This window comes from Phyllobates terribilis, unplaced genomic scaffold, assembly GCF_046119375.1.
Source record: "Phyllobates terribilis strain yellow unplaced genomic scaffold, ASM4611937v1 Scaffold_12__6_contigs__length_324123572, whole genome shotgun sequence".
Taxonomy (NCBI): Eukaryota; Metazoa; Chordata; class Amphibia; order Anura; family Dendrobatidae; genus Phyllobates; species Phyllobates terribilis.
Window position 1 is genome coordinate 137220549 of NW_027362772.1, and position 13758 is coordinate 137234306.

At 44.0% G+C, this 13758-nt stretch overlaps 1 protein-coding gene across 2 annotated transcripts in view; it reads right to left on the reverse strand.

Moving 5' to 3' along the window:
* Window positions 1–2435, reverse strand: part of PRKCG (protein kinase C gamma) — an 881135-nt gene extending 878700 nt beyond the window's left edge. Inside the window, exon 1 of one of the 2 annotated variants that reach the window (XM_073656297.1) lies at window positions 1900–2435. In XM_073656297.1, the coding sequence (XP_073512398.1) occupies window positions 1900–2069 (170 nt within the window). In that variant the 5' untranslated portion in view covers window positions 2070–2435. The remainder of the gene's footprint in view (window positions 1–1899) is intronic. The other variant, XM_073656296.1, reaches the window with a different exon arrangement.
* Between the last annotated feature and the right edge of the window lie 11323 nt (window positions 2436–13758).

Genomic DNA, 13758 nt, shown 5'->3' on the forward strand with positions numbered 1-13758 from the left:
TATTGGTCATACCTTCCATGTTCGGGTCCATACAAACAGGATTATAGTTATGATTATTGGTCATACCTTCCATGTTCAGGTCCATACACACAGGATTATAGTTATAATTATTGGTCATACCTTCCATGTTCGGGTCCCTATACACATGATTATAGTTATGATTATTGGTCATACCTTCCATGTTCGGGTCCATACACACAGGATTATAGTTATGATTATTGGTCATACCTTCCATGTTCAGGTCCATACACACAGGATTATAGTTATGATTATTGGTCATACCTTCCATGTTCGGGTCCATACACACAGGATTATAGCTATGATTATTGGTCATACCTTCCATGTTCAGGTCCATACACACAGGGTTATAGTTATAATTATTGGTCATACCTTCCATGTTCGGGTCCCTATACACATGATTATAGTTATGATTATTGGTCATACCTTCCATGTTCGGGTCCATACAAACAGGATTATAGTTATGATTATTGGTCATACCTTCCATGTTCAGGTCCATACACACAGGATTATAGTTATAATTATTGGTCATACCTTCTATGTTCGGGTCCCTATACACATGATTATAGTTATGATTATTGGTCATACCTTCCATGTTCGGGTCCATACACACAGGATTATAGTTATGATTATTGGTCATACCTTCCATGTTCAGGTCCATACACACAGGATTATAGTTACGATTATTGGTCATACCTTCCATGTTCGGGTCCATACACACAGGATTATAGTTATGATTATTGGTCATACCTTCCATGTTCGGGTCCATACACACAGGATTATAGTTATGATTATTGGTCATACCTTCCATGTTCAGGTCCATACACACAGGATTATAGTTACGATTATTGGTCATACCTTCCATGTTCGGGTCCATACACACAGGATTATAGTTATGATTATTGGTCATACCTTCCATGTTCAGGTCCATACACACAGGATTATAGTTACGATTATTGGTCATACCTTCCATGTTCGGGTCCATACACACAGGATTATAGTTATGATTATTGGTCATACCTTCCATGTTCAGGTCCATACACACAGGATTATAGTTACGATTATTGGTCATACCTTCCATGTTCGGGTCCATACACACAGGATTATAGTTACGATTATTGGTCATACCTTCCATGTTCGGGTCCATACACACAGGATTATAGTTATGATTATTGGTCATACCTTCCATGTTCAGGTCCATACACACAGGGTTATAGCTATAATTATTGGTCATACCTTCTATGTTCGGGTCCATACACACATGATTATAGTTATGATTATTGGTCATACCTTCCATGTTCGGGTCCATACACACATGATTATAGTTATGATTATTGGTCATACCTTCCATGTTCAGGTCCATACACACATGATTATAGCTATGATTATTGGTCATACCTTCCATGTTCGGGTCCATACACACATGATTATAGTTATGATTATTGGTCATACCTTCCATGTTCGGGTCCATACACGCATGATTATAGGTATGATTATTGGTCATACCTTCCATGTCACACAGTTGGCCATTACTACATTATATAAACAGGCTTAGGAACCGACATTTGTGTCACTTGCCACTGGCTTAATATTCTGTAACAAGTGTATTACTAGTTTACATGCCATGTTGCACTGACAGGTGACAGCGATGAGTGACAGCCTTCATTTCGGAAATTAGCACACAGGTGCTCTTTGCTGTCTTTTACCAGAACATCTGCTTTGTTTCCAGCCACATCTGTCTATAGCAATGAACAGCACAGCATAATGTCAGACACTATGTGACGGATGAGAAAACAACGGGAGAGATGATGTGTTCTCGCACAGAGATGTACGGCGTACATGATGCATGCAAATACCAAAAGTTCCATATAGGAAACTTACCATATGAAATCAGTGCAATGGCTGCAAAAGGTCGGCTGCTTGAAGAACCTGGCTGTGAACTTGTGACTCTTGACCTCATGCACTAGTTTCTGCCTGAGAGCCCCCTTCCTACAAAACAGTGGTTTTACAAAAGGCTGCTCCACGTCGGTGCCAGTGCACACCTGAGCCATCTTGTCCAGGTCTTTATTGCTGCGACTATCTGTGAGATTTCCAGATTCACCCAATGCCAGAGGACACAGCGAGGAGATAAAACCTGAACACCTGGCAGAGAGAAAACCAGAAGCAGCTCTTTAATAGGTGCCTGTGGAAATGAAGGCTGGAAGAGGAGAGAGCTGCAGTAGCTGTAGCTGTGAGCCTCTCGCTGGAGATACTTGCTGTAACTGTAGGGCAGTCGTCACGGCTGTGTGTATGTGTGAGTGTATGTGTGTGTCTGCTGAGAGCCACGGTATGATGCTATCTTCACCAGCCTAGGAGATAGAGAAGGCAGTTCTCCAACGTATCCTTCAAAAGGAAGGACTTTTCCCTGTCTATCGGGAGCAAACGGGGGGAGTTTCATAAAGGAGAACATTAATAGAATTGGCTGGTTATGTAAGAGTTAAAAACAATTATTGTGCTGGTCCTGGGCAATGATGTATTCTATGATTCAGCCAATAATAAGCTCATACAATGGCTATCAGTGCATCCTGTGAATCATCAGGGAAATGTTTACAATATTTTCGGTTGTAGAATGTGAATTGGTCATGTTCTAGTTTGGTGGCCGGTGTTAGATAAATGCAAGTAGCGCCATACAAGCACCAAGGCTCCAATACAAAGACGTTTTTGGGTGTTAGATAAATGCAAGTAGCGCCATACAAGCACCAAGGCTCCGATACAAAGACGTTTTTGGGTGTTAGATAAATGCAAGTAGCGCCATACAAGCACCAAGGCTCCGATACAAAGACGTTTTTTGGTGTTAGATAAATGCAAGTGGCGCCATACAAGCACCAAGGCTCCGATACAAAGACGTTTTTGGGTGTTAGATAAATGCAAGTAGCGCCATACAAGCACCAAGGCTCCGATACAAAGACGTATTTGGGTGTTAGATAAATGCAAGTAGCGCCATACAAGCACCAAGGCTCCGATGCAAAGACGTTTTTGGGTGTTAGATTAATGCAAGTGGCGCCATACAAGCACCAAGGCTCCGATGCAAAGACGTTTTTGGGTGTTAGATAAATGCAAGTGGCGCCATACAAGCACCAAGGCTCCGATACAAAGACGTTTTTGGGTGTTAGATAAATGCAAGTAGCGCCATACAAGCACCAAGGCTTCGATACAAAGACGTTTTTGGGTGTTAGATAAATGCAAGTAGCGCCATACAAGCACCAAGGCTCCGATACAAAGACGTATTTGGGTGTTAGATAAATGCAAGTAGCGCCATACAAGCACCAAGGCTCCGATGCAAAGACGTTTTTGGGTGTTAGATAAATGCAAGTAGCGCCATACAAGCACCAAGGCTCCGATACAAAGACGTTTTTGGGTGTTAGATAAATGCAAGTAGCGCCATACAAGCACCAAGGCTCTGATACAAAGACGTTTTTGGGTGTTAGATAAATGCAAGTAGCGCCATACAAGCACCAAGGCTCCGATGCAAAGACGTTTTTGGGTATTAGATAAATGCAAGTAGCACCATACAAGCACCAAGGCTCCGATACAAAGACGTATTTGGGTGTTAGATAAATGCAAGTAGCGCCATACAAGCACCAAGGCTCCGATGCAAAGACGTTTTTGGGTATTAGATAAATGCAAGTAGCGCCATACAAGCACCAAGGCTCCGATACAAAGACGTTTTTGGGTGTTAGATAAATGCAAGTAGCGCCATACAAGCACCAAGGCTCTGATACAAAGACGTTTTTGGGTGTTAGATAAATGCAAGTGGCGCCAAACAATCACCAAGGCTCCGATACAAAGACGTTTTTGGGTGTTAGATAAATGCAAGTGGCGCCATACAAGCACCAAGGCTTCGATACAAAGACGTTTTTGGGTGTTAGATAAATGCAAGTAGCGCCATACAAGCACCAAGGCTCCGATACAAAGACGTATTTGGGTGTTAGATAAATGCAAGTAGCGCCATACAAGCACCAAGGCTCCGATGCAAAGACGTTTTTGGGTGTTAGATAAATGCAAGTAGCGCCATACAAGCACCAAGGCTCCGATACAAAGACGTTTTTGGGTGTTAGATAAATGCAAGTAGCGCCATACAAGCACCAAGGCTCTGATACAAAGACGTTTTTGGGTGTTAGATAAATGCAAGTAGCGCCATACAAGCACCAAGGCTCCGATGCAAAGACGTTTTTGGGTGTTAGATTAATGCAAGTGGCGCCATACAAGCACCAAGGCTCCGATGCAAAGACGTTTTTGGGTGTTAGATAAATGCAAGTGGCGCCATACAAGCACCAAGGCTCCGATACAAAGACGTTTTTGGGTGTTAGATAAATGCAAGTAGCGCCATACAAGCACCAAGGCTTCGATACAAAGACGTTTTTGGGTGTTAGATAAATGCAAGTAGCGCCATACAAGCACCAAGGCTCCGATACAAAGACGTATTTGGGTGTTAGATAAATGCAAGTAGCGCCATACAAGCACCAAGGCTCCGATGCAAAGACGTTTTTGGGTGTTAGATAAATGCAAGTAGCGCCATACAAGCACCAAGGCTCCGATACAAAGACGTTTTTGGGTGTTAGATAAATGCAAGTAGCGCCATACAAGCACCAAGGCTCTGATACAAAGACGTTTTTGGGTGTTAGATAAATGCAAGTGGCGCCAAACAATCACCAAGGCTCCGATACAAAGACGTTTTTGGGTGTTAGATAAATGCAAGTGGCGCCATACAAGCACCAAGGCTTCGATACAAAGACGTTTTTGGGTGTTAGATAAATGCAAGTAGCGCCATACAAGCACCAAGGCTCCGATACAAAGACGTATTTGGGTGTTAGATAAATGCAAGTAGCGCCATACAAGCACCAAGGCTCCGATGCAAAGACGTTTTTGGGTGTTAGATAAATGCAAGTAGCGCCATACAAGCACCAAGGCTCCGATACAAAGACGTTTTTGGGTGTTAGATAAATGCAAGTAGCGCCATACAAGCACCAAGGCTCTGATACAAAGACGTTTTTGGGTGTTAGATAAATGCAAGTGGCGCCAAACAATCACCAAGGCTCCGATACAAAGACGTTTTTGGATGTTAGATAAATGCAAGTGGCGCCATACAAGCACCAAGGCTCCGATACAAAGACGTTTTTGGGTGTTAGATAAATGCAAGTAGCGCCATACAAGAACCAAGGCTCCGATACAAAGACGTATTTGGGTGTTAGATAAATGCAAGTAGCGCCATACAAGCACCAAGGCTCCGATGCAAAGACGTTTTTGGGTGTTAGATAAATGCAAGTAGCGCCATACAAGCACCAAGGCTCCGATACAAAGACGTTTTTGGGTGTTAGATAAATGCACGTAGCGCCATACAAGCACCAAGGCTCCGATACAAAGACGTTTTTGGGTGTTAGATTAATGCAAGTAGCGCCATACAAGCACCAAGGCTCCGATGCAAAGACGTTTTTGGGTGTTAGATAAATGCAAGTGGCGCCATACAAGCACCAAGGCTCCGATGCAAAGACGTTTTTGGGTGTTAGATAAATGCAAGTGGCGCCATACAAGCACCAAGGCTTCGATACAAAGACGTTTTTGGGTGTTAGATGAATGCAAGTAGCGCCATACAAGCACCAAGGCTCCGATACAAAGACGTATTTGGGTGTTAGATAAATGCAAGTAGCGCCATACAAGCACCAAGGCTCCGATGCAAAGACGTTTTTGGGTGTTAGATAAATGCAAGTAGCGCCATACAAGCACCAAGGCTCCGATACAAAGACGTTTTTGGGTGTTAGATAAATGCAAGTAGCGCCATACAAGCACCAATGCTCCGATACAAAGACGTTTTTGGGTGTTAGATAAATGCAAGTAGCGCCATACAAGCACCAAGGCTCCGATGCAAAGACGTTTTTGGGTGTTAGATAAATGCAAGTGGCGCCATACAAGCACCAAGGCTCTGATACAAAGACGTTTTTGGGTGTTAGATAAATACAAGTGGCGCCATACAAGCACCAAGGCTCCGATACAAAGACGTTTTTGGGTGTTAGATAAATGCAAGTAGCGCCATACAAGCACCAAGGCTCCGATACAAAGACGTTTTTGGGTGTTAGATAAATGCAAGTAGCGCCATACAAGCACCAAGGCTCCGATGCAAAGACGTTTTTGGGTGTTAGATAAATGCAAGTGGCGCCATACAAGCACCAAGGCTCTGATACAAAGACGTTTTTGGGTGTTAGATAAATACAAGTGGCGCCATACAAGCACCAAGGCTCCGATACAAAGACGTTTTTGGGTGTTAGATGAATGCAAATGGCGCCATACAAGCACCAAGGCGCCGATACAAAGACGTTTTTGGGTGTTAGATAAATGCAAGTGGCGCCATACAAGCACCAAGGCTCCGATACAAAGACGTTTTTGGGTGTTAGATAAATGCAAGTAGCGCCATACAAGCACCAAGGCTCCGATACAAAAACGTTTTTGGGTGTTAGATAAATGCAAGTGGCGCCGTACAAGCACCAAGGCTCTGATACAAAGACGTTTTTGGGTGTTAGATAAATGCAAGTAGCGCCATACAAGCACTAAGGCTCCGATACAAAGACGTTTTTGGGTGTTAGATAAATGCAAGTAGCGCCATACAAGCACCAAGGCTCCGATACAAAGACGTTTTTGGGTGTTAGATAAATGCAAGTGGCGCCATACAAGCACCAAGGCTCCGATACAAAGACGTTTTTGGGTGTTAGATAAATGCAAGTAGCGCCATACAAGCACCAAGGCTCCGATGCAAAGACGTTTTTGGGTGTTAGATAAATGCAAGTGGCGCCATACAAGCACCAAGGCTCCGATACAAAGACGTTTTTGGGTGTTAGATAAATACAAGTAGCGCCATACAAGCACCAAGGCTCCAATACAAAGACGTTTTTAGATAAATGCAAGTGGCGCCATACAAGCACCAAGGCTCCGATACAAAGACGTTTTTGGGTGTTAGATAAATGCAAGTGGCACCATACAAGCACCAAGGCTCCGATACAAAGACGTTTTTGGGTGTTAGATAAATGCAAGTAGCGCCATACAAGCACCAAGGCTCCGATACAAAAACGTTTTTGGGTGTTAGATAAATGCAAGTGGCGCCATACAAGCACCAAGGCTCCGATACAAAGACGTTTTTGGGTGTTAGATAAATGCAAGTGGCGCCATACAAGCACCAAGGCTCCAATACAAAGACGTTTTTGGGTGTTAGATAAATGCAAGTAGCGCCATACAAGCACCAAGGCTCCGATACAAAGACGTATTTGGGTGTTAGATAAATGCAAGTAGCGCCATACAAGCATCAAGTCTCCGATACAAAAACGTTTTTGAGTGCTAGATAAATGCAAGCAGCGTCATGCAAGCACCAAGGCTCTGTTACAAGGGGAGTTTTTTGGTTTCTAATATTTTTGATCATCTTGATATTTTGCCATCAAATATAGTGGCACACCTCTGGGCTTCTCACTCCCAAGGTGCTGCTATTTTACAAGGACTGCTGTTATTTTTAGAAGCTGTATATTTAGGGCTAAGGGTGTAATTACACCAGATGTTTTTTTGTCATTTTTTTTTGTATTTTTCAAAATTGTTGCAACTCCAAAAATTCGACATAAATATGAAAATTGTAGTGAGAAAAACACTTAAAAAGCTGCTACCAAAATCACTCATACAAATACATCCTAAGAGTTTGTACACATGACTGTAAAATTTGAATGAGTGCTATCTGTCTTTGTTATGGATAGCACTGGTCCCCATGTTATTCTATGGAACCGTGCACATGTCTGATTTTTACCTCTGACTGAGGGGTCCAAGTAAAAAATTGCACCATGCACAAGTTTCATCCGATGATCAGATCGCACTAGGTCTTTTATATCTAAGAGGCCGTAGAAAAAATGCTGACATCCCAGTGCAGGCCGATTTTCACAGACTGACAGAATGGAGAAGATGGAGAATTTCTTCTTAATTATTCTCCACATCTGAGAATAATGGATCACACTGATCAGAAGGTGATTAGCATAATCTTGGATGAGAGAAAAACAGTCATGTGACCATAGCCTAATAAGATATCATGTCGGGACAAATCAGGAAAAGGTGTTCTTATTTTGCCCTGATAGGAAGCAATCATAATGTCTCTACACCGCTGTGGAATATGATGGCGCTATATAAGTAAGTAAAAAAATATATATATAATAGAAGTGTATTTGGCACTAAATAAAAACATACTTGCCTACTCTCCCAGAATAAGAGGATATTTGTATAATATATTGTAACTCCTGGAAGAGGGGAGAAATTTCACAAGTGCCTACGTTTTAAATGACGCTTACCTCTCCCTGTTCTCGCACGTCTCTTCATGCCTTGATGCTGCCATGCACAGTGTTCGAACACTGATGCTCTTTTCACTCTTGCTGTAAATCTGGTCTAAGGTCTCAAGAGATAAATGGTCTGTTCTTTGGTCTGTAGAAAGGTGCAGTCTGTTCTTGGGTCTGTAAAAGAAGGGGGTTAAGTTTGGAGTCCGTAAAAAGTTGTGACCTGGTCTTGTGTCTTATAAGTAGAGATGGTCTGGTTTGGGGTCTGACTAGATGGGTATCTCGGGTCTGTACCAATGGTGGTTGTGGTTGGGGATCGGTTAAAAAGTGGGTGAAGTATGGGTTCTCTTTATCTGGGAGTCTGGTCTGGGGCCAGTTCATAGGAAGATAGTCTGGCTTGAATTCTGTATATTTGGGTTGTCTGGCTGAAGTCTATAAAGATAGGGTTCCTTTGTCAAGGATCTGTTTATATGGTGTCACGCTCGCCGGTGATGCACGTGGTTAGTAGACCCACTGTGCCACGGGACCGGGCTTGCCTGGGAAGGGCGAAGCTAAGCGTGTACCTGGTGTTTACTTGAGCTCCTGAAGGTTGAGTCAGGCTTGAGCTGCAGGTATCTACCAGGTACAGGTAGTCCCCGGTACCGCATCTGCCGATCTCAAGGGTCGGTTTCGCTGGATGGGGAGACGTGACCAAAGTCACTGACAAGCAGGATTCGGAGACTGATCGACAGTCCAGATAACGTGAATCTTAGAGATAGGTATTCGTTCATACATGCAGTTTATTGGGAAACGGTTCAGGTATCGCCGACGTGGTTTCAGTGTTTGGGTACCGCCAGAGCGGCCACAGGATCACATTCAAACTACACAAGGCTATAGGAAATATACTAAATAAGGAAATACTATTAACAGACTAAGGATGGAGGACCTGGCAACATACAGTTGCACACACTACTGCAAACTAACTATAGGGGTTGCTCAGGCACCTTACCATTGGCGAAGGTGCTTTATATACAAGATGCCTCCAAGCTACTGTCTGGGAGCACCTTTTCAGGTGTGCACATTGGTCCTTTAAGAGCAGGGAAGCATGCGCACACTAGGTGCGCCACCAGAAGACAGTACGGAGGGCACAGGGGAAGGAGGAGGAGCACGAGGACGCTGCCGCAGTTGGGGTGGTGAGTATGTCGGTGTCCCTGCAGGGAGAGAGCAGGGGAACCATGCGGGGTAGCAGGCAACGGATGTTACAAAGGGGGTCTATTAGGTTCAGTACAGATAATAGGTCAGGTCTGGAAACTGTTTAAATGAGGGGACTCAGGTCTGTATTATTGGAGGACCTAGTCCTAGGTTTATACCAGTGTTTCCCAAGCTCCAGTCCTCACGGCCTCCAACATGTCATGTTTTCAGGATTTCCTTTGTATTGCACAGGTGATGGAATTACTAAGGTATCAGAAACAGCCACAGGTTCTCTTATCTGTGGAATGCTAAAGAAACCCTGAAAACATGATATGCTGGGGGGCCATGAGGATGGGGTTGGGGAAACACTAGTCTGTACAGATGGGGGATTTAGTCTTGAGTGTATAAATAGCGCAGTCTAGCCGGTGGTCTTTATTTGGGTATGTTGTCTGGATTAAGGGACGGTCTAGCGTTTGATTGGGGTCTGATCTGAGGTCTGTGGAGATGAGGGTCTTGCTTGAGCTCTCTATTCATGGAAAGTTTGGCCTGTATTCAGTGTACATAGTAGTCATGACTGGGGTGTGCATAGTGGCCTGTCTGATCGGGGTCTTTATATAAGGGATCTGGCCTCTTTAAAAGAAAGAGCTGGAATGGAGTCTTTACAAAGAGGAGGTTTATGTTTCAGTTTTTTTTTTGAGAGGTCTGTGTTTATTTAAAAAAAAACAGGTCATATTGGCTAAAATATGGCCTGTTTTTATTTTGGAAGCGCTTAAGGGGGTCGTATGCCATCATGACAGTAAAGATGTACCTAGGGTACAAGAACAACAAGAGTTAGAGACCATCTTGATTAGGTACACCTTATTGTGGTGGGATGGCTGTTTAGCTCTTTTGCTCAAAATAGTGTCAACTACGTCCCCAATGTTATGTACATGCATTTTTACTATTTATTTACTGCAGAGTATTAGCTCATTATTTTTTATCCTAGGTTCTGTCTTATAAAAGCAAACTTGCCTACTCTCTTGAAATCAGAGGATATCTCCATGATATTCTATAACTCCTGGCAGAGGGGAGAAATCTCAGAGGAACCTACGTTTTACCTCTCATGGTTTTTGCACTTCTCTTCATGTCTTGGTGCTGCCACACACAATGTTCGGATGCTGATGCTTTTCTGGCCATTGCTGCACATCTGGTCTGAAGTCTGAAGAGACAAAGGGTCTGTTCTTGGGTCTGTAGTAAGGGGAGGTCTGTAAAAGAAAGTGTTTGGAGTCAGTAAAATTATGTGATCTGATCTGGAGTCTATATAGATAGAGATTGTCTAGTGTGGGGTCCGACTAGATGGGTGTCTTGGGTCTGTACCAATGGTGACTGTAGATTAGGGATCTTTAAAAAGTGGGTCAAGTTTGGGGTCTCTATATCTGGAGGTCTGCTCTGGGGTTTCTACATGTGAAGATAGTCTGGCTTGAAGTCTGTATAGCTGGCATGTCTGGCTGGAGTCTATGAAAATGGGGGGCCCTGGTCAGGCATCTATTTACAGGGGGTCTAGTAAAGGGTCTGTATAGATAGTGGGTCAGGCCTGGCAACTGTTTAAATGAAGGGTCTCATGTCTGTATTAATAAAGGATCTAGTCTTGGGTCTATAAAGATGGGAGATTTAGCCTTGAGTCTATAAATAGTGTAGTCTAGCCTGTGGTCTTTGTTTGGTGTGTTGTATGGATTAAGAGGTAGTCTAGCATTTAATTGGGGTCTAATCTGAGGTCTGTGCAGATGAGGGTCTTGTTTGAGTTCTCTATTCAGAGAGCGTTTGGTCTGTATTCAGTGTACAGGAGAGCCAGGATTGGGGTGTGTATATAGGGCATCTTGTCTGGTGTTTGTGTCGAGCCCAGGGGATGGGGATGACTCGGCGCCCAGGCCTTGTTGTTTGGTTTTGGGGGATGTCACGGTAGTCGGCTCCCGGGCCTTTACTCTGGGCCTCTCTTTTAAAAGGGTGGATAATTAGATAAAAGTTCGTGACGCCACCTGTGGTGTCTGGTGAGGATCACCAGCGCTGCGGCAGCCCACTGAGGCCTGTGTTAAGGCAGCTTGCGTGGTATAGCTCCCCGCAGGTGGAGCTAGGCCTCAGGGCAGCGTAGGAGAAGGGATGCATGACAGGTGGGACCCAGACGGGTCAGAGCAAGAACAGGGACAGACACGATAGTCACTTCAGTACCTTACTGATGGAAATGCAGGCACATCCCGGGGGACTGTAGAGTGAAGGGTGTATTTCAGGATCCTACCCAGTGAGCAGGTATAGAGCCTCCTGTTTCTTGCCTTTGTGTAGTAAGTTTCTGACCTGCCTGGAGCTAGGCCTAACTTTATCTCTGTCCTGCACCGGCTGACTTTGTGGTAGGGCCTTCACTTGGAGTACGCGCTCCCAGGTTGCGGGGCCTCCGTGACTCCAGACCCTGTTACGTATCAGCTCTTGGGTGATCCTGGGACCTGAAGTCTTCCAGGGGTCTCCAGTTGTCTCTACAGGGGGATATATGACCCTGTAGACGCGGACCCGGTGTCCGGTATATGTTTTCTGGGGTGAGCTTGTACAGCTCCTCTGTAGAGATGAGCGGTGTTCGACTAGAACTGTTCGCCAATCTCAAATTCGAGCTGTTTTGGGCGGTGTTCGAGTCGTTCGACGAACGCGAATGATTTGCAAAAAATTCGGCTGTTCGAGGTTATGTTCGATAACTGTTCGCGCACCAAAAGCGTGTCCTGCATGTCTGGCGCTATTTAGAGCACCAATCATGCAGGGATTGTCTGCCACTCACTGTAATGTCACTGCCATGGTGGTTGTGGCATTACAGTGGTTGCCCAAATCAATGGGAACAGTGCTCACAGTGAAACATGAAAAGCCGGCAAGTCAGCAGCGGCATACACCGGTACCCGACAATTTAGAACAGAAAGAATAGAGTATCACACATAGATTAGATAGATAGAAACATCTCAGTCACATATATAAGAAGTACAGTGACAGTGTTGGTTACTATACTTGTCATTTAGTGTTAAAGGATTTATTTAAAAAAATATTAGTGTTTTCATGCACCGTCTCTTTAAAAAAGCCGGCGGGCAATTCAGCATCGGTACCCGACAATTTATAACAGAAAGACTAGAGCATCACACATAGATTAGATAGATAGAAACATGTCAGTCACATATATAATAAGTACAGTGATAGTGTTGGTTACTGTACTTGTCATTTAGTGTTAAAATAAAGGATTTATTAAAAAAAAAAATTGGCGTGGGGTTCCCCGTAATTTTAGTCTCTAGCAGTGGTTAAGCAGACCGCTGGGGCAGATGTTTGAAGCATGGGAAGGAGGTAATACCCACGGAGCTTCCCAGGCTACTAATATCAGACCCCAGCTGAATACCTAGCCTTTACTAGCTATTAAAATGAGGGACCCCCAAAAAAATGACATGGGGTTCCCCCTATTTTAATAGCTAGCAAAGGCTAGGCAGACAGCTGGGGGCTGATATTAATAGCCCAGGAAGGGTGCCATGAATATTGGCCCCCTCCCAGGCTAGAAACACCAGTCGTCAGCCGCCCCAGAAATGGCGCATCCATAGGATTCTGGCACTTAGCCTCAGCGCTTGAGCAGGAGAGCATGAGGTGAGCTGAGTTCATTGGACATGAGCTCACCTCATGCACGTCACTGACAGCGTGGGAAAATTCTCCTGCGCTCAGCGCTTGAGCAGGAGAATTCTCCCACGCTGGGATGCCATTGAGATGACAGGCTGGATCACAGCTGAGCGCTGCCATCCAGCTTGTCATCCTTCAGAGACATTGCAGAGCGCAAGCATAATACAAATTCTAACAGTCTATTCAGTATGACTATCAGCTGTGTATCCACCAGACTTCTGTACAACACAACTGATGGTCCCAACCCCATTTATAAGGCAAGAAATCCCACTTATTAAACCTGACAGGGCACACCTGTGAAGTGAAAACCATTTCCGGTGACTACCTCTTGAAGCTCATCAAGAGAATGCCAAGAGTGTGCAAAGTAGTCATCAAAGCAAAAGGTGGCTACTTTGAAGAACCTAGAATATAAGACATATTTTCAGTTGTTTCACACTTTTTTGTTAAGTATATAATTCCACATGTGTTAATTCATAGTTTTGATGCCATCAGTGTAAATGTACAATTTTCAAAGTCGTGAAAATACAGAAAAATGTTTAAATGAAAAGTTGTGTCCAAACTTTTGGTCTGTACT